Source organism: Mobula birostris, chromosome 3, assembly GCF_030028105.1.
Source record: "Mobula birostris isolate sMobBir1 chromosome 3, sMobBir1.hap1, whole genome shotgun sequence".
In the NCBI taxonomy this organism is placed as follows: domain Eukaryota; kingdom Metazoa; phylum Chordata; class Chondrichthyes; order Myliobatiformes; family Myliobatidae; genus Mobula; species Mobula birostris.
In genome coordinates this window covers 10,247,918-10,269,959 of record NC_092372.1, presented here as the reverse complement: position 1 = coordinate 10,269,959, position 22,042 = coordinate 10,247,918, and the positions used below count along the sequence as shown (strand labels likewise).

The following is a 22,042-nucleotide window of genomic DNA, read 5'->3' as shown; positions in this document are numbered from 1 at the left end:
TCAGCAGTACAGTGCAATACATCAAATTACTACAGTACTGTGCAAACGTCAGGTGCCCTAGCTATCAATATGTGCCTAAGACTTTTACACAGTACTGTACCTCTGAATTCCTTCCCCACCCCCCAACTTACTTTACACTTATAACTGTGTGGCCAAGCACAGCTCCAATGCCATCTTGCTGATGACATCACTGCCGCTGGCTGAATCAAAGGTGGTGATGAATCAGCATATGGGAAGGGGACTGGAAATCTGGCAGAGTGGTACCACATCTTTGAAATAGGGGAGGAAACTGGAGTATCCAAAGGAAACCCATGTGGTCATGGGGAGGATGTACAAACTCCTTACAGACAGTAGAGGGAATTGAACCTCTATCTCTGGTGCTGTAAAGCGATTGTGATACCCGCTACACCACCATGCTGTCCTTGTGGGTGTAGACGTCTCAGTTACACGCAGGTTAACACGTAGACATCAGGTGAGGCACACAAAATGCTGGAGGAATTCAGCAGGTCAGGCAGCATCTATGGAAATGAATAAACAATTGACATTTCAGGCCAAGATCCTTCATCAGAACCCTTCATCATTAAGTCCGGATAAAAGGTTTTGGCCTGAAATGTTGACTGTTTATTCATTTCCATTGATGCTGCCTGACCTGCTGAGCTCCTCCAGTACCTTGTCTGTTTTAGTCTGGATTTCCAGCATCTGCAGAATCTCTTGTGTTAAACATCAGGTGACTTCCTTCTAATGTTACGACACTACGAGAATGTTTGTAAGGAAACAGCAATCAGGCATTAATGAAATGCAAACGTACTTTCTCTGCTGTGCTGAGGATCGACGGGTACAAATCACAGCAACAACGATGACCACCACGACCATTATTGCTCCAATGGAGACCACGATGATCACCAGCAGATTTCCGTTCTTCTGAGGGGTCGCGCTGCCATGAGGCGGATGCATTTGACCAATAGGAGGCTCTGGAAGAAAAAAAAATGGCATGAAATATTCATTCAAAAATTGGTCCCAAAAATATAAACTGAGGACATTGGAAGAATTTTCTTAGCTTCAGAGATCATAGAACATCAGAGCATAGTACAGGCCCTTTGGCCCATGATGTTATGCTGACCTTTTAACCTACTCTAAGATCATTCTAACCCTTCCCTTCTACATAGGCTTCTATTTTTATATCATCCATCTGCCTATCTAAGAGTCTCTTAAATGTCTCTAATGTATCTGCCTCTATCACCACCCCTGGCAGCATGTTCCATACACCTATCACTCTCTGCGTAAAAACTTGCCTCTGAAATCCGCCCCCCCCATACATTCCTCCATCCTGGCTGTCTATTCAATCTATACCTCTTACTATCCTGTCCACCTCTATCATGTCACTTCTCATCCTCCTTCGCTGCAAAGAGCCCTGGCTTGCTCATAAGACATGGTCTCTAATCCAGGCAGCATCCTGTTAAATCTCTTCTGCACCCTCTCTAAAGCTTCCACATTGTTCTGATAATGAGCTTCTTCCAGGAGTACAATACCACAAAATGTCACAAAGGCAGAAGATAGAAAAGCCTGAGAACATGTACCACCAGACTTAAGGATGGCTTCCATCCAACTGTTATCAGACACTTGAACAGACTTCTTGTACAATAAGATCAGAATCAGAATCAGAATCAGGTTTATTATCACTGGCATGTGTTGTGAAATTTGTTAACTTAGCAGAAGCAGTTCAATGCAATACATAACATAGAAGAAATCAATCAATCAATTACAGTACAGGGTATACGTATATTGAATAGATTAGAAAATGTGTAAACAGGTGAAATTGCCAGGAAGATCAGGACAGGGTAGGCTACGTAAGGTGAGCATTTCTAATGCACTGAGCAACAGCACCACTGATTGTGATAGAGTGGCAGGCCTGATTAGTACAACACTTCGTTCTTTTTCTATTTCAACTACGTTTCGAGAATTGCTGATCTCTCATTGACAGATTGCCAACAGGTCTGTTACAATCAGCCTCTTCCATTCAATCATTCTGCAGAAAGTGAGTTATCACAGAACAAAGGATAAATTAAAAACAAGAACTCTGTTGTTTTTCCAAGACATGATTTTGTGAGCACCTTTCCAGAATCAGCTTGTCCAGTAAGAAGTCTTCGCCGAGCATCTTTGTTCTGTCCACCTCAAAGACAGAATCTCCCAGTGGCCATCCAATTCAATTCAACTTCCTATTCCCATTCTGACATGCCAGTCCATGGCCCTCTCTACTGTCATGGTGAGGCCAAACTCAGGTTGAAGGAGCAACACCTCATATTCCATCTGGGTAGCTTCCAAATTGGTAGAATGAACATTGATTTCTCTGACTTCTGGTAATTCTTCACCTTTCCCCCTTCTCCCTTTTATCATTCCCCATTCTGGCTCCCCATTCACACCTTCTTCTCTTCTCCTCACCTTCCCATCACTTCGCTCTGGTGCCCCTCCTCCTTCCCTTTCTTCCATGGTCCATTGTGCTTGCCTATCAGATTTCTTCTTATTGAGCTCTTTACCTCTTAAACCTATCAAATACCAGATTCTTACTCCACTTCCCCCTGCCACTCATTGGCTTCACCTATCACCTGCAAGGTAATACTCCCTTCACTTCCCCACCAGCTTATCCTGGTGTCTTCCCTCTTTCTTTCCCGTCCTTGATGAAGGACCTCAGCCTGAAACATTGACTGTTTATTTCTCCAAATAGATCCTACCTGACCTGCTGAGTTCCTCCTGCATTTTGTGTGTGTTGCTCCAAATCTTCAACATCTGCAGAATCTCGTGTTCACCATTTCCCCCCACAAAAAGATATATCTGGGTCTCAGCCCGAAACGTCGACTGTACCTCTTCCTAGAGATGCTGCCTGGCCTGCTGCGTTACCAGTGATTTTGATGTGTGTTGCTATCTTTTATTATTGCCAGTGTCACATTACCGGGATACTGAAAGTAGCTAACTGTCCTTTTACATTTGGAGGAAGAAATATCAGCAATCCGATCTGAAATTTTGGGCAGCTGGGGTAAGTCTGAACAGTACCAAAGGCAGGGAAATTGACAATACCCATTTTGATATCATCTCAGCATCCCATACCAACAAGAGTGTCCCGATGAAGGGTCTCGGCCCGAAATGTCGACTGTTGACTCTTTTCCATAGATGTTGCCTGGTCTGCTAAGTCCCTCCAGCATTTCATGTGTGTTACTAAAAGAATCCTCTTTCTTGCACCTGAGCAGAGCTTATGCTAATCATTGAAATCAGCTTGAACGAAGTGGTAAATATTGGAAGTAAGGTTAGTTGATTTGCAATCCACAGAAGATGCTCAGAAGGTAGTAGATACTGTAGGTACTGGAAGTCAGGAGACAGATCATGGCAGGTGATGTTTCCTATGTTGAAAGGTTCACAATTCATACAATGAATATTTTGCTGAAGTCAAATGGATGTACCATCAGGCTTAAGGACAGTTTCTATCTGACTGTTAACAAACTCTAAAAACATTAGATGGACTCTTGACCTCTCAATCTACCTCGTTATGATCCTGCACAGTGTTGACTGGGCGGAGGGTGGAGATAGATCTCTACCAAAGGAGGTGTGAGGCGCTCCTTCCCTCTGCTAGCCTGCAGGTCACCCTTGGGCAAGGTGTAGCCTCTACTTAGCTCCCCCGATCAGGGTCATGTGAAGCTATTGGAGCAGGTGGTGGATGGTCCTATGAGCAGATGGTGCATATCACAGTCCCAGTTATGAGACCACTGATGCCAGGCAGACAGTCTCTGAAGAGTATTGATAATGGCTGGGGTCACCCGTCTTGCAAAGACACTGCTCAGAAGAAGGCAATGGCAAACCACTTCTGTATAAAAATTTGCCAAGAACAATTGTGGTCATGGAAAGACCATGACTGACACGACGTACAACGTGACACTTAATGATTATGTACTGCACTTTCTCTGTAGCTGTTACACTTTATTCTGCATTGTTATTGTTTTACGTTGTTCTACCTCAAGGCAATAATGATTCGACCCACATGAACAATATGCAAGACAAGCTTTTCACCGTATCTCAGTACATGTGACAATAATGAACCAATTCCAAACTGAGTAAAGGATTTCAGAAATGAACTAGAAATTGCACAGTAGTACTGATATTGAAATGACATCCTCTTTTTGCTATGTCAGAGAACTATACTGACAGTGAGACGTAGACACAAGGTACCGCAGAAGCAGGAATCTGCAGCAAAAAACTCTACAGGACTATGCAAAAGTCTTATGTAACTCAGATTAATTAAACCCAAAGATGTAATGTTAGAAAGCTCCATCTGTGAAAGGATGAAAATGAGATTTACAGAATTTTAAAAAAAAGAAAACTTGGATAAAAAAAAGCTATGTGAGAACGAGGTGTGGCTGACGCAGCGTGGGAAAGCGAGGGAAATGCAATAAACTATTAGAAACTAAAGATATATGTTGTTAAAAGTGGAGTTAATAGTTGGTATCTCTACCTTACTTACCTGAAAACCTCAGGGTGAAACCCCTGGAGGAGAGATGATAATGATAAAAGATCTACTAAAGCTACAGCTATAACAAGCAGCATCTATAACGAGACAATATCGGCAGAGACGAATGTCCAAGATCTCTACCATGTAACGGGGAACTTAGTTCTGTTAAATCACACCAAGGAATTTGATCAGGTTTTTTTCTGTATAAGTTTGTGAATTGACTTTTTGTGGATAGTCAACTACTCATCCAATGAACCAAGAAACAAGATGGCGAGCCACCCAAGATCGTGGAACGAGCGTGGGAATGAAATGCTTCATGTCATAGAGGATTTAATACGGTCATATGTATATGCTTATTTTTCATCTGAAGGATCTGAATTTGACTTTCTGCAAGAACTGATTATTTTTGCAAAGACTTTGATAAGTTATTGAATGAGATTTACTTTGTTTAAAAGTTGTGATGTTGGAGAACTGCTGTGAAAGGAGTTAAGCTGTATAGATATATAATTTCTGAACTTGAATTTCAGTTTGTAGACATACTGACTTGAACTGAAACTGAAGTTACCATAATACTTAAGAATAGGAATTCAATTAGTTTTCAAATATAGGGAAGGTTAGTCTGTAAACCTTTAAATAGGAAATAACTTGAGACTTTTTTTTACCATGCCCATGGTCTGCTCTTTATCAAATTACGGTATTGCTTTGCACTGTTGTAACTATATGTTATAATTATGTGGTTTTGTCAGTTTTAGTCTTGGTTTGTCCTGTGTCTCTGTGATATCACTCTGGAGGAACATTGTATCATTGTTTAATGCATGCATTTCTAAATGACAATAAATGAGGACTGAGTGTCCTCACAATCTAAAAAAAATCTAATCTAAAAACTCTAGATCTAATTAGTTAGAGAAATTGGGATAACTAAGATTCTTCTCCCCTCCCTTCCTTTTCAGTCCTGATTGAAGGGTCAGAGAAGGAAAGTGTGAGCAGCTTCAGGTTCCAGGGCATTAACAGCTCAGAGAATGTACCTCGGGCCCGACATAGTGATGCAATCACGAAGAAGGCATGCCACTGGCTAAACTTCATTAGGAGTTTGAGGAGATTCGGTCTGTCACTAAAGACCTGCAAATTACTATAGGTGTACCATGGAGAGCATTCTGACTGGTTGCTTCACCGACTGGTAAGGAGGCTCCAAATGCACGGGATTACAAGAGGCTACACAGGGTTGCAGACTCAGCCAGATCCATCACAGGCACAACCCGCCCCACCACTGAGGACGTCTTCAAGAGGCAGTGCTTCAAGAAAGTGCACCCATCATTAACGATCCTCACCATCCAGGTCATGTCCTCCACCATTGGGGAGGAGGTACATGAACCTGAAGACACACACTCAATGTTTTAGGAACAGCTTCTTTCCCTCTGCCATCATTGTTCAGAATGGACAACAAAGTTTTGCACTATTTATTTATTTTTGTAGCTCATAGTAACTTCTATTTCTCGCACTGTACTGCTGTAACAAAACAAAAAAAAACATGATATATGTCAGTGATAATAAACCAGAGTATCAAACACTAAAAGCTGGAGGAAGTCAGGAGGTCAGAAAGCTTCTCCCCTCTTCCTTTTCAGTCCTGATGAAGGGTCTTTGCCTAAAAAGGATCAGAGTGTGGAGGATCAGAGAGATCTTGGGGTCCGAGTCCATAGGACACTCAAAGCTGCTCCGCAGGTTGTCTGTGTGGTAAAGAAGGCATACGGTGCCTTGGCCTTCATCAACTGTGGGATTGAGTATAAGAGCCGAGAGGCAATGTTACAGCTATATAGGACCCTGGTCAGACTCCACTTGGAGTACTGTGCTCAGTTCTGGTCACCTCACTACAGGAAGGATGTGGAAACCATAGAAAGGGTGCAGAGGAGATTTGCAAGGATGTTGCCTGGATTGGGGAGCATGCCTTATGAGAATAGGTTGAGTGTACTCGGCCTTTTCTCCTTGGAGCGACAGAGGATGAAAAGTGATCTGATAGAGGTGTGCAAGATAATGAGAGGCATTAATCGTGTGGATAGTCAGAGGCTTTTTCCCAGGGCTGAAATGACTAGCATGAGAGGGCACAGTTTTAAGGTGCTGGGGAGTAGGTACAGAGGGGATGCCAGGGGTACGTTTTTTACACAGAGAGTGGTGAGTGCGTGGAATGGGTTGCCGGCTGCAGTGGTGGAGGCGGATATGATAGGGTCTTTTAAGAGACTCCTGGATAGGTACATAGAGCTTAGAAAACTAGAGGGCCATGGGTAACCCTAGGTAATCTCTAAAGTAAGTACATATCTGGCACAGCATTGTGGGCCGAAGGGCCTGTATTGTGCAGTAGGTTTTCTATGTTTCTAAAAAGATGATTATTTATTTATTTATAGAAGCTTCCTGACTTCTCAAACTCCTCCAGCATTTTGAATTTGTTGCGCTGAATTCTCAGCATCTCTGGAACCTTGTGTTGATTCTGATTCTGAAATTCAAATTTTATTAGGCATACTTACAGAGCCAAGTTGTAATGTATTGCATAAAAGAATCCTCACAATTGTACAGTCATAAAACACCACAGCACATAAACAGGCCTTTTGGCCCATCTAGTCCTTGCCAAACTATTAATCTGCCTCGTCCCAATGACCTGCACCAGGACCATAGCCCTTGTAAAGTGAAGTAGGTTGTTGCATCAAATATACTATATTTAATGAAAGCCACTGATGCATTTTTCGGCAGTCTAGAGCCACTGTGTGTGACGTAACAGAAATGGTTGCATCGCAGACAGTAGTTGGGTGGGATGCACTCATATCAGAGAGGAGAAACCCACCATCTGTGAGAGGAATTAGCAGCATCATTTTTCACGGATTATTATCAGCCTGTGGGGTGTAAGGGGTTGCACCTCTGGTGAAGGGGTTGTTGTGCCCTGTCCGGTGCAGCTTACAAGCCTTTGATCCCATCAGGGCTCTCAGCTCACACCTGTGGTTTCAAGTAGCTGTCTGCAGGTGACAGCAGCAGCATCCACTTTGACAGTCGGGCTAAACCAGATGAGGATAGCCAGTGGGACTCACACCCAGGTGAGACAGGGACATGCCTGTCCCAGCATGCAAAGTCAGCTCTGGTGGACTGGGCGGACGAGCTCGACAGTGAGATCCAACGGCCAGGAAGGCAGCTCTGCAACACTCTCTGGAGATTGAAGGGCATGACAAGGTACAGAAGAAATCATGGACACCCATGGTCACCCACTGCAGCCAACTACTTGTACCACTGGAGCCAGAGCTCTGAGGTGGAGACCGTGGAACTACCCCAGTGTGACAGCTTTTTCACTTCAAAAGCTGTCCCAGCACAGCTTTCCTGTCATCGTTAGATACGACAGACAACCAATATCAGCCAGCTAGACGAAATCTGCAGTTTGGAGCAACGCGTACAAGTACTGCAATCACCATCAAAGGTTGTTAGCACAGCAGGTAAAACACACACATTGGAACTGAAATAGAATAATTAATCGCAGATTGCTACTTGGAGCAGTGAAACTAATCGAATGAAACGCGCTAGACAGTACTGTGAGGGAAGAAAAGAAAGGAGGGTGCAAGAGTGAATCATGATGCTTCTTCTATTCCTGAGGCCATGGTATTGTTTGTGAAGTTAAGCTACTGCCTTCCTTTTTATCAGATCCCTGCTGTTTATGATGGTCAAGATTTCAGAATGAGAATCAGAATCACGTTTAATATTATTGGCATATGTTATGAAATTTGTCCTTTTGTGGCAGCAGTACAATGCAATACATAATCTTTTATAAAAACTATAAATTACTATAAGTACAGGAAAGTCTCAGGAACCAAGGTACCAGTAAGGAAAACCGACAAAAGCAATGTGGTGTGCAGGCTCACCTGCGGAGACTTCAACAAGAACTACATCAGCCAGACAGGACTTAAGCTCTCAACTTGCTTACAGGAACACAGACTGACCGTACTTTCTCTGTCTGCCAGAGAAAGCAGGATCTCCCAGTGGCCACACATTTTAATTCCACATCCCATTCCCATTCTGACATGTCTATCCACGGCCTCCTCTACTGTAAAGATGAAGCCACACTCAGGTTGGAGGAACAACACCTTATATTCCGTCTGGGTAGCCTCCAACCTGATGGCATGAACATTGACTTCTCAAACTTCTGCTAATGCCCCACCTCCCCCTCGTACCCCATCCATTATTTATTTATATACACACATTCTTTCTCTCTCTCTCCTTTTTCTCCCTCTGTCCCTCTGACTATACCCCTTGCCCTTCCTCCTTTTCTTTCTCCCTGGGCCTCCTGTCCCATGATCCTCTCATATCCCTTTTGCCAATCACCTGTCCAGCTCTTAGCTCCATCCCTCCCCCTCCTGTCTTCTCCTATCACTTTGGATCTCCCCCTCCCCTTCCCACTTTCAAATCTCTTACTAGCTCTTCCTTCAGTTAGTCCTGACGAAGGGTCTCGGCCCGAAACGTCGACTGTACCTCTTCCTAGAGATGCTGCCTGGCCTGCTGCGTTCACCAGCAACTTTGATGTGTGTTGGTATGCAGACATGATCCACTGTCACTGATCTCGGTACATGAAGACCAAGAGGGACACCGCAGAGGTTCTGGTGCAGGCAACCATGAAGCAGGCATGTGAATTTTTAGAAGTGTGGCTCTTTTCTGACAACTCCATAGACAAACATATTGAAACAGAAACCAGTCATGAACCCTTAAGAGCCAAAGAAATGCGAACCAATGGAACTCAAAAATCAACTGAAAGGATAACCAATCACGACTGGAGCAAGCAAATGGGAGCCTATTTAAATACAAGCACTGCCAGAGAGAAACACCAACAACTGTGCACTGAGGGTGTCACTTCGACTGGTGATGAAACATCTGCAGGCTAATTGCCGAGCTAGGAGAACACCACAACATCAAACACCTTAATCTATGAAGTCACCTCTCATCTTCCTTCGTTCCAAAGGAAATGCCCTTGCTTGCTCGAGTTTTCCTCACGAGACTATGCAGCAGAGACAGTGTGGGTGGTATTGTTTAGTTTTTTGAGGTGCCTGACGTGGAATCACCAGGCCTCAGAAGCATCAGGAAGGACAGAGATTTTATTTTATTTAGAGATATAGTGCAGAACAGACCCTTCCGGCCCAGTGAGCCGCACCACCCAGCAACACACTGATTTAACCCTAGCCTAATCACAGGACAATTTACAACGTCCAATTAACGTACCAACCGGTAGATCTTCTGTCTGTGGGAGGAAACAGGAGCACCGGGAGGAAACCTATGCGCTCATGGAAGAATGTACAAAATTCCTACAGACAGAGTTGGTATTGAATTCCGACTTCTCGACCTGTAATATTATCACGTTAATTGCTATGCTATTGTGGCATCAGATCACCATTACCATGAGTCTTGTGGTCCTGTTTTCAAGAACTCATCTTCTCTTTTGATCAAAGGTGGAGGATAATGGTGAATTTAATCATTGATATCTGCCGTTCCCAAGATATGGGATGTAGTTCACAAGTTTCAGGATCTCACCGTGCAACCTCATGGCTGGACAGCAGAAAAGGTCTGGATGTCGACGTGTAACATCATTTACACCGTCATAGCCAGATTACAAACCCAGCACCCGACTGCCCTTATTACCATCTCGGGTGACTTCAACCAGGTTACCATGGTTAGAACACTGCCCAACTTCACACAGTATGTGAGCTGTACAACCAGAGGGGAGAGGACTCTGGATTTGATGTACGCTAACGTTAAGGATGCTTACAGCTCCTCTCCCCTCCCCCCACTGGGAAGGTCAGATCACAACCTGGTGCATCTAAAACCCTGCTACGTGCATCTGGTGAAGAGTAAACCTGCAACCTCGAGGGCAGTGAGGAAATGGTCAGAGGAAGCTTATGAGACACTCCAGGGTTGTTTTGAGGTGACAGACTGGCAGGCACTCTGTGAGCCACATGGACAGGATATTGATGGGCTCACAGAACGCATGACGGATTACATCAACTTCTGTGTGGACTGCAATGTTCCGACAAGAACTGTCCTTTGTTATTCAAATAACAAGCCATGGGTGGCAAAGGACATTAAGGACATCCTGAACATTAAAAAGAGGGCGTTTAGAGATGGAAACAGGGAGGAGCTGAGGGCAATACAGAGTGACCTGAAAGCCAGGATCAGGGAGGCTAAAGACAGCTACAGGAGGAAGCTTGAGTGGAAATTCCAGCAGAACAACATGAGAAAGGTCTGGAGGGGGATGAGGACCATCACTGGGTTTCGGCAAACTAGCAACAGAGGAGCTGAGGGCAGTGTGGACAGGGCCAACGAACTTAACCTGCTTTAACAGATTTGACATTGTGACCCCTGCCCATCCCCCACATGAGCCATCTGTTGTCGGCCCCAAATCAACACATGTTCCACTCTCCCCTCCTACCCCTCCTCACAGTCTCCCAGCCTGCTCTCATGACTATACCCCTCCCCCATATGAAACCACCACGGTGAGCTTCACGGCTGAACAGGTGAGAGGACAGCTGAAACGTCTCAACCCAAGCAAGGCTGCAGGACCGGATGGTGTCAGTACCAGGGTGCTCAAAGCCTGTGCCCCTCAGCTATGTGGAGTACTTCACCATGTATTCAACCTGAGCCTGAGGCTCCGGAGGGTTCCTGTACTGTGGAAGACGTCCTGCCTCGTCCCTGTGTCGAAGACGCCGCGCCCCAGCGGCCTCAATGACTACAGACCGGTGGCATTGACCTCCCACATCATGAAGACCCTGGAGAGACTTGTTCTGGAGCTGCTCCGGCCAATGGTCAGGACACACTTAGATCCCCTCCAGTTCGCCTACCAGCCCCGACTAGGAGTTGAGGATGCTATCGTCTACCTGCTGAACCGTGTCTATGCCCACCTGGACAAGCCAGCGAGCACTGTGAGGGTCATGTCATTTGACTTCTCCAGTGCGTTCAACACCATCCGCCCTGCTCTGCTGGGGGAGAAGCTGACAACGATGCAGGTGGATGCTCCCCTGGTGTCATGGATTCTTGATTACCCGACTGGCAGACCACAGTACGTGTGCTTGCAACACTGTGTGTCCAACAGAGTGATCAGCAGCACTGGGGCTCCACAGGGGACTGTCTTGTCTTCCTTTCCCTTCACCATTTACACCTTGGACTTCAACTACTGCACAGAGTCTTGTCATCTTCAGAAGTTTTCGGATGACCCTGCCATAGTTGGATGTATCAGCAACGGAGATGAGGTCGAGTACAGGGCTACTGTAGGAAACTTTGTCACGTGGTGTGAGCAGAATTATCTGCAGCTTAATGTGAAAAAGACTAAGGAGCTGGTGGTAGTCCTGAGGAGAGCTAAGGTACCGGTGACCCCTGTTTCCATCCAGGGGGTCAGTGTGGACATGGTGGAGGATTACAAATACCTGGGGATATGTATTGACAATAAACTGGACTGGTCAAAGAACACTGAGGCTGTCTACAAGAAGGGTCAGAGCCATCTCTATTTCCTGAGGAGACTGAGGTCCTTTAACATCTGCCAGACGATGCTGAGGATGTCCTACGAGTCTGTGGTGGCCAGTGCTATCATGTTTGCTGTTGTGTGCTGGGGCAGCAGGCTGAGGGTGGCAGACACCAACAGAATCAACAAACTTATTCGAAAGGCCAGTGATGTTGTGGGGATGGAACTGGACTCTCTCACGGCGGTGTCTGAAAAGAGGATGCTGTCTAAGTTGCATGCCATCTTGGTCAATATCTCCCATCCACTACATAATATACTGGGTGGGCACAGGAGTACATTCAGCCAGAGACTCATTCCGCTAAGATGCAGCACAGAGTGTCATAGGAAGTCATTCCTGCCTGTGGCCATCAAACTTTACAACTCCTCCCTTGGAGGGTCAGACACCCTGTGCCGATAGGCTGGTCCTGGACTTATCTCTTAATTTACTGGCATAATTTACATATTACTATTTAACTATTTATGGTTCTATTACTATTTATTATTTATGGTGCAACTGTAACGAAAACCAATTTCCCCCTGGGATCAATAAAGTATGACTATGACTATGACTATGACTATGAAAAAGACTATGGACTTGTGGATGAGTGTATTGCTCACCTTCCTCAATCTGAATGTTCTAGATGCACAGTACAGAGTATCCTAACTGTTTGCATCATAGCCTGGTACGGAAACACCAATAGCTAGGAACAGAAAAGTCTATAGGGAGTGGTGGATACAGCCCAATTCTTAACAGGCAAAGCCCTCTCCACCATTTTTCACATTTGCCTGGAGTGCTGCCACAAGAGAGCATCATCCATCATCAAAGATTCCCATCATCCAGGCCATGCTCTCTTCTCACTACGACCATCAAGGAGGTACAGGAGCCTTGGGACCCACACCACCAGGTTCAGGAACAGTTATTACCCAGCAGGCTCCTGAACTGGCATGGATAACTTTACTCACCCCAACACTACAACCTACAGACTCACTTTCAAGGATTCTTTTACAATTCATGTTCTCAGTATAATTTTTTATTTACACACTTTGTCTACTTCTAAATATTGGTTGTTCTTTCTTTATGTACTTTTTCGTAGATTCTATTATTTATCTATTTTTACTGTAAATGCCTGCAAGAAAATGAATTTCAAAGTAGCATTTGGTAACATACATGTACTATGAAAATAAATTAACTTCAGTTATTTATTTAGAGATACAGTGTGGAACAGGGCCTTCTAGCCCAATGAGCTGAACTAACCAGCAAACCCCTATTTAACTCTAGCCAATCACAGGACAACTTGCAATGACCAATCAAGCTTTGTTAACCAGAGCACATGGAGGAAACCTACGTGGTCACACAGCCGGCTCCGAAATTGGACTCTGAATTCCGAGCTGTAAAAGTGATGTGCCAACCATTACGTCACCGTGGCACCATTTTAAACTTAAACCTTTGAGACGGGAGGAGGAAGCCATTCATTCCATCCTGCCTCTGCTGGCTCGCCGAAGGAATTGTCATTAAATGCTCTTCCACCCCCCCTGCCCTGCCCCTAAAGCTTTAAAGATTTTTAGCTCTTAAGGAGCTATCTGATTTATCTTATAGATTTTGTCCGTGGTTGGTCACCACCTCAGGACTAGGCAGTGAAGTTACCAAGCCACTGTATCATGCTCATTAGGAAAGTTTGTCGTTGTCGTGGCTATCCCTCGAGGTCGAGAATGATAGTCTTCGTTCTGTTGATCTACTTATGGGCTCTCAAGTGGCTTATGAGTCCTTAAAGTACTTAATCTGTAGTGATGAGATTAAATGAAAATGACAGCTTCCCCTTTCTCCCACGGCCCACTTTCCTCTCCTATCAGATTCCATCTTTTATCAGCGCCTTACTTTTTCCACCTATCACCTCCCAGTTTCTCACTTATCCCCTTCCTCCACCCACTGACCTTCCCCCTCACCTGGATTCACCTATCACCTGCCAGCTTGTACAGATTCCTCTCCCCCCACCTTCTTCTTCTGACTTCAGTCCCCATCTTTTCCATAACTGCTGAAGGGTTTTGGCTCGAGACGTTAACTGTTTATTCATTTCCATAGATGCTGCCTAACTTGCTGAGTTCCTCCAGCATTTTGTTGCTCTGAGACAGCTGATTTGAAAAAAAAATCAACTACTCCCTTCCAATAATTTCTTGTGTTCTAACACATTTACGTATGTTTTGAAGTACTTATGCAGTTCCTTAGATGAACAGAGCAAAATTAATGGTTATGTCAGGGGTATATATCACTCATATGGAAAGGAGATTTAATATTACTTGTATCCTTGCTTGCTAGAGTTCAGAAGACACCAATTAATTTTAATTCATATACTTGCTCTACAATTTTTCAAAGCAGATTCTCATCTCCAGTGGGGCAGGAGTTCTGTCAATAAAAAATGAATATTAATAATAGTTCTGCTCTTTTTAAAGATATTAGTGGTGTCAAACATCCATCACATATTGACAGTTGAGTATTTTCTTCCTACAGGTAGACAGTCGCTTACATCTTTAAGGATAAGAATGTGTATTCTCTGCGCACTTTTCAAGACAGTTCCAGCAGGGATCAGGGAATCATTTGCTCTCTTCGCACTGCTGCCATTGGGAAGGAGATAAAACAACCTGAGATTCCCACACCACAAGCTATTGCCCCTCAACCAGCACTTGAACCAGGGTGGACAACATCACTCACCACAACTCTGAACTGATTCCACAACCGATGGACTCACTTTCAAAAACTCTACAACTCATGTTCTCAACACTGCAAATAACTCAGAAAATATGTCGCTCGGGTGCTTGATGGTTGGGTTGAGTTGTTCTCTGATCTTGTCAATCCATTTGCAAATGTCTGATCACCATATGAGGAAACATCATCAGTGTACCAAGATTGGAGAATAACGCAACCCAACCATAACTTATTATTACTAATTTGTTTTTTCTTTTTGTATTTGTTGTCTGTTGCCCAATTGGTTGTTCGTCAGTATTTGTTTTTGCCTAGTTTTTCACTGATTCTATTGTGTTTCTCTTTTTCTGCTGTGAATGCCTGCAAGAAAATTAATTTTAGGGCAGTACATGGTGACATATATATATACTTTGATAATAAGTTACTTTGAAGTTTGCTTCGGATGGCTCTTGATGTGAGTTGGCAACAGCACATGATGAACGTTGAGCTCTATAACAACCTACCGATGCTCTCCACTAAAATTGAGGCGAGAAGACTGCAACTAGCAGGGCACTGTCTGCGCCACCCCAAGCTACCAGCCAGCCTAGTGATATGGGAGCCCAAGCACGGGAGGATGAACCCTGGGCGCCCTCCCAATACTATGGTCAACACGCTCCTAGAAGACAGCAGCGTGGCTAATGTAGATGAACTGAACACACTGATGAGGGAGAGGGAGAAGTGGAGAGTCCGTCATCGTGCCTGACGCCGGCCCCCTAGGCCTGAGTCGACATAGTAGTAGTCGTAGTTACTTTGAAATTTGAACAAATGTTCTACCTCCAAAGCACAGCAGGATATCAGCCCACTAAAACCAATGTGAGCATATGAATATCAATTGAATTGTTTTCCCGAATTCTTGCTGTGTCTTTATCTTTGTTGTGCCTGTACAAATCTGAGGAAGGTTTAAACAAATCAATCCTGTTGCTTGTCATTGATGAAATAATTTCCATTTTCACTGTGGAGATGAGCATAGTTGTACAATAAGATTCAAGATAGTATAATATCTTTTCCAGTATACAAGTGCAAAGGAGAACAAAATAATTTTTATTTTGGATCTGAAGCAGCACAAGAAACACAATAAGATAAAACACAATAATATTAAAATGAAACACAACAAATATAAAAACGTAAGATAGTTTATATACATAGATTGATGCTAGGCACAGGAGTGTCTGCACATTAGGCAACTGATGGGAAATGACAAAGTAGTGGCGTTGAGGGGTGTGAAATACTTTACGACATCGAGTACCAAATGGTGGACACAAAATAGGTTGGTGTACTGATCATGCAAAGTGCCACCTTTAATACTTCAGCTTTTATTGTGATGATTTCTCACTGGCATCAAGACATAAGCCCACTGCTTGGAATCACAACTCCTCTTTCTTTTGAAGGAGGTCACAAACTGGAGCCCAGGTTTAAATTGCTACTATCTCACCCAGTCATTCTGCGTGAGTGCAGATGGCATGTTTGCAGATTACTCATCAAGAGTTTGAACTCACACTTTGAGACCTGCGTTGCTGGAAATTTTTTTTAATTTATAGATACAACGCAGAACAGGCCTTTCTGGCCTAATAAGCCACACTGCCCAACAACCCACCTATATCTATCATAGAACAATTTACAATGACCAATTAACCTGCTAACTGGTATGCCTTTGCACAGTGGGAGGAATCCCGAGCACCCAGAGGAAACCCACGTGTTCATGGGAGGGACATACAAGCTCCTTACAGAGGGCACCGGAATTGAACTCTGAAATCGAGAATGCTCCGAGCTGTAATAGACGCACAATGCAATGCTAACTACAGTGCTACCAGGCCTGCTTTGTACATAGCATTTACAGCTAGCAAACTGATCACATGGACTTAAGCAGAGCTAAACAGACTCACGAGGTCAAGCAGCATTTGCAGAGCTCGAGGGATTTGAATTTAAATGTTAGGTAATTGTTTATCGACGATTATTCTTTCATCATTACCATAATTCCAAGCAAGCTCTGAGGCACGGTGGAGTAACATTTAGTACAAAGCTTAACAGTGACAGCGATCACCGATCAGGGTTCAATTCCTGCCACTGTCTGTAGGAGTTTGTATGGTCTCCCTGTGACTGTGAAGGCTTCCTCTGGGTTCTACGGTTTCCACCCACATTACAAAGACCTATGGTTGGGGTTAGTGAGTTGTGGACATCCTAAGTTGGTGCTGAAGTATCGTGATACTTGCGGGCTGCCCAGCACAATCATTGCTGATTTGATTTGATCCAAACAATGCATTTCATAGTGTGTTTCGATATTTTGATGCATATGTGAAAAAATAAAGCTAATCTTCAATCTCCAAACTCCTCGACCTGGGAGTCATTGCCTCCCTTGACTTCTTGACCATCAGATAACAATCATTAAGGATGAGCAACACTTCTGCCATGATTGTTCTAAACAATGGTGCTCTACAGTGGGGAAGTAGAGTCCTCATTCCCTATTCTACTCCCTGTACATTCAAGACTCCATGGGCAGATTTTACTCGAACTCCACTTGCAAGTTCTCAGAGAATACCACCACAGTGGGATATACCGTGCACAAGAAGGAGACAGATAGCCTACTGAAATGGTGTCATGAAAATAACCTTTCCTCAATGTCGTGGACTTTAGGAAAGAAGGTAGTGGTGGTTCACTTGTTCCTCTCTACCTCAAGGGTGCTGAGGTTGAAAGGGTCAAGAGTTTCAAGTTCCATGGAGTGAACATTACCCGCATTGTCTTCTGTGGTCCAACCATGTATGTGATGGCCAAGAAAGAACACCATTACCTCCACTTCACCATGAGGCTAAAGAAATGTGGCCTGTCCCTGGCCGCCCAAGCTTGTTTTTATTGCTGTACCACCCTATCTGGATGCATCATGACTTGGTACGGCAACTGATCTGTACAAGACCACAAGAGACTGCAGAGTTGTGTACACATTTCAGCAAATTATGGGAACTAGCCTTCCCTCCATCGACTCTTCTGAGTGCCTCAGTAAAGCAGCCAGCATAATCAAAGACCCCCACCCACCCCAGACATTTTCCCTTCTCCTCTCTCCCATAGGTTAGAAGATACAAAAGCCTGAAAGTGCTCAAGGGCGGTTTATTGACCTCTCAGCTACCTTGCGTTTGCCTTACACCTTAGTGCCTATCTGCACTACCCTTTTCTGTAACTATGACACTGTTTTCTGTTATTGCTTACCCCCTTGTATTACCTCAATGTACTTATAGTCTGTTATGCCACTGGCCCTTGATACCCAGATGTGATGAAATGATCTGTATGTACCATATGGCATACAAAACAAAGTTTATTTTCACTGTCCCTCAGTACGATAATGAACCACTGTACCATTTTATTGCCATCGGGGATGAGGTACAGGGGCCTGAAGACCCACACCAGAGCCTGATTCGGGAACAGCTTCTTCACCACTCTTCGATCATATTTCTGAACGGTCCATGAACCCGTGAACATTACCTTATTATTTCTTTCTGCACCACTTAGTTACTTCTTGTAATTGATAACATTTTATGTCTTTGCACTGTAGTGCTGCTGCTAAACAATACACTTCACTTTATCGTTTCCTGTCAGAGTCACCTTATGTACAAATACTCCTGCACTTTATGTATATACAATCAGTCTGTGCATATAAGCTAATCTTATGTATATACATAGACACTCAGTTACTTGGACGTTCTGTTTTATAGAATTGTTTTATATTTACACTCAGTGGCTACTTTATTAGGTACACCTGTACACCGCCTGTTAATACAAAACTGTAATCAGCCAATCATGTGGCAGCAACTCAATGCATAAAAGCACGCAGACATGGTAGAGAGGTTTCAGACCAAACATCAGAACGTGATCTAACTGACTTTGACTGTTGGTGCCAGATGGGGTAGTTTGAGTATCTCAAAAACAGCTGATCTTTTGGCATTTTCAGGCACAACATCTCTAGAGTTTACAGAGAATGGTGCGGAAAACAAATGACATCCAGTGAGTGGCAGTTCTGTGGGCAAAAATGCCTTGTTAATGAGAGAGGCCAGAGGAGAATGTACCTGGTTCAAGCTGACAGGAAGGCTACAGTAACTCAAGCAACCACATGTTATAGCAGTGGCGTGCAGAAGAGCTTTTCTGAATGTACAACATGTTGAACACGTAAGTGGATAGCGAGAGTTGCAGAAGACCACACCCGGTTTCTCTCCTGTACCTAATAAAGAGGCACTGAGTGTAGATTTATTGTGTTTTTTTAAGCTGCCTCATAACCGGAGCAGCTATCATTTTGTTCTCCTTTACACTCGGGTATGAAGAATGACAATAAACAAATCTTTAACCAACCAAACAAAAACAAACAGTTTCTTATCATCGAAGCCAGTACTCCAGGCATCGTGGTGGTGTAGCAATTCGCGTGATGTTATTACAGCTAAGGGCTCAGGTGAAGAAGGCAAATGCAATGTTGGCACTTACTTCAAGGGGAATAGAATATAAAAGCAAGGAGATAATGCTGAGGCTTTATAAGACACTAGTCAGTACACACTTGGAGCATTGTCAATAGTATTGGCCCCATATCTCCAGAGAAGGTTCACAAGGATGATTCAAGGAATTATGGGGTTAACATATGAGTAACATTTGGCAGTTTTAAGTCTGTACTCACTGGAATTTAGAAGAATGCGGGGGGATCTCATTGAAACCTACCAAATGTTGAAAGGACTAGATAAGGTGGATGTGGAGAGGATGTTTCCTATGGTGGGGGGTATCCAGAACTAGAGGGCACAGCCTCAAAATTGAGGGGTAACCTTTCAGAACAGAGATAATGAGAATATTTTTTAGCCAGAGAATAGTAAATCTGTGGAATGCTCTGCCACAGACTGCGTTGGAGGCCAAGTCTGTTGGTATATTTAAGGTGGAAGTTGATAGTTTCCTGATTGGTCAAGGCATCAAAGGATATGGCGAGAAAGCAGGTGTATGGGGATGAGTGGGATCTGGTATCAGCCATGATGGAATAGCAGAGCAGACTCGATGGGATGAATGGCCTAATTCTGCTCCTATGTCTTGCAGTCTTTAGGCGATAGAGTTCAAGGTTCAATCAGCAGTCATCTGTAAGGAGTTCGTATGTTGTCCCCATGGAACGTGTGGGTTTTCTCCAGGAGTTCTGGTTTCCTCCCACAGTCCAAAGACGTACTAGTTAGTAGGTTAGTTGGTCAATGTAAATTGTCTTGCGATTAGACTAGAGTTAATCGGGAGATGCGGGGCGGTGTATCTCAAAGGACCAGAAGGGCCAGTTTCATGCTGTATTGTTAAATAAATAAAATAAAATAATAAATTTTTTTCCGATTTGGATTCATTTAAACTATGGCCTTTGTCACATCTGCTGTATAAATATATGATGGCAATGTTGAATGGGAACTATAGTTATACCTGGGTTGCTGTAATAGCTACTGCACAGATATTGTCTAATGTCAATTGGCATGCAATGCTGTGCGCCACATAATGTATGTACGCACACTGGTTACTGACATTTGTTAGTTTTAATAGTTTACACCTACCTTCATTATGTCACCACCTATTTATCTTTTCATGTGAATCCTCAAGTGACCTTCATTTGAACCTATGAATAACAATTTTATGTACTAGAAAATGCCAGCAGCAATCTAGTGATTCCTCACAGATAATTTCAGTTTAGAACTCTATGGGTAATCACTGAGGGTAAGAGAGCAAATATTTGCATTCATCTCATTTCTGTAATGGTCAAAATTCCAGTGCACTTTTATCTTCATTGATATTTAACAAAGAACATAGAACTCTACAACATAGTACGGATGCTTTGGCATGCAATGTTGTGCTGACATTTTAACCTATTCCAAGACCAGTTTAACCTGGCCCTCCTACATCACCCTCCATTTTTCTTTCATTGATGCGCCAAACTGAGAGCCTCTTAAATGCTCCTAATGTATCTGTCTATACCCACCACCCTTGTCAGCACGTTCCACGCACCCACACCTCTGACATCTCCCCTATACATTAAATTTATGCTTCCTCATATTAGCCATTTCACTCTGGAGAGAAGGTGGGGCTGTCCACTGAGTCTATGCCTCTCATCATTTTATACACCCCTACCAAGCCGCCTCTCACTCTCCTTCATTCCAAAGAGAAAAACCTGAGCTCATTCAACCTATCTTCATACGTGGTCTCTAGTCTAGGCAGCATCCTGATAAATCTCCTCTGCACCCCCCTATAAAGCTTCCACATCCTTCCTATAATGAGGCGACTAGAATGGAACATAATACCCCCTTTCTTGAGTGATCCCTCAAAAAAGCGGCATCCATCATAAAGGACCCCCATCACCCAGGTCATGCTCTCTTCTCATTGCTACCATCGGGGAGGAGGTACAGGAGCCTGAAGGTACACACTTAGCAATTCAGGAACAGCTTCTTCCCCTCTGAATGGACATTGAACCCATGAACACTACCTCACTCCTTTTTTTGCACAACTTATTTAATTTAACTATTATAGACAATAGACAATAGGTGCAGGAGTAGGCCATTCGACCCTTCGAGCCAGCACCGCCATTCACTGTGATCATGGCTGATCATCCACAATCAGTATCCAGTTCCTGCCTTATCCCCATAACCTTTGATTCCACTATCTTTAAGAGCTCTATCCATCTCTTTCTTGAAAGCATCCAGAGACTTGGCCTCCACAGCCTTCTGGGGCAGAGCATTCCATATATCCACCACTCTCTGGGTGAAATTATATTTATATATATATATATTTATTATAATTCACAATTTTTATTATTATGTATTCCTTTGTACTGCTGCCACAGAAAGAAAAAATCTCTCAACGTGTGCCAGTGAAAAAGGATCTAGTGCTCTCCTGGCGTATATGACGAATAAACTCTTCTCAGGTTTTCAGCTGGGTACAGGTATCAATCTTCCTGAAGATGGCAGAGTTTGTCATCGAAATGTCAGTTAAAATCAATACCTGTACCTGGCTGGAAGCCCTTTAAGAGTTTATATGCCAGTAACATTAAACCTGAGCAATACACACCAAAGTGCTGGAGGAGCTCAGACCAGACAGTATCCATGAGGAGTCTCAGCTCAAAACGTCGACTATTTACTCTTTTGCATAGATGCTGCCTGGCCTGCTGAGTTCCTCCAGCATTTGTGTGTGTTACAACATAGAACATAGAGATCTACAGTACGTTACAGGCCCTTCAGCCCACAATGTTGTGCCGACCATGTAACCTGCCCTAGAAACTGCCTAGAATTTCCCTACCGCATGGCCCTCTATTTTGCTAAGCTCCATG

At 43.8% G+C, this 22,042-nt stretch overlaps 1 protein-coding gene across 1 annotated transcript in view; it reads right to left on the bottom strand.

The window, feature by feature from the left end:
• dcc (DCC netrin 1 receptor) overlaps positions 1-22,042 on the bottom strand; it is a 1,002,879-nt gene that overhangs the window by 58,967 nt on the left and 921,870 nt on the right. The window contains exon 23 of the mRNA XM_072252112.1: positions 809-971. Within this exon, the coding sequence (XP_072108213.1) occupies positions 809-971 (163 nt within the window). The remainder of the gene's footprint in view (positions 1-808; positions 972-22,042) is intronic.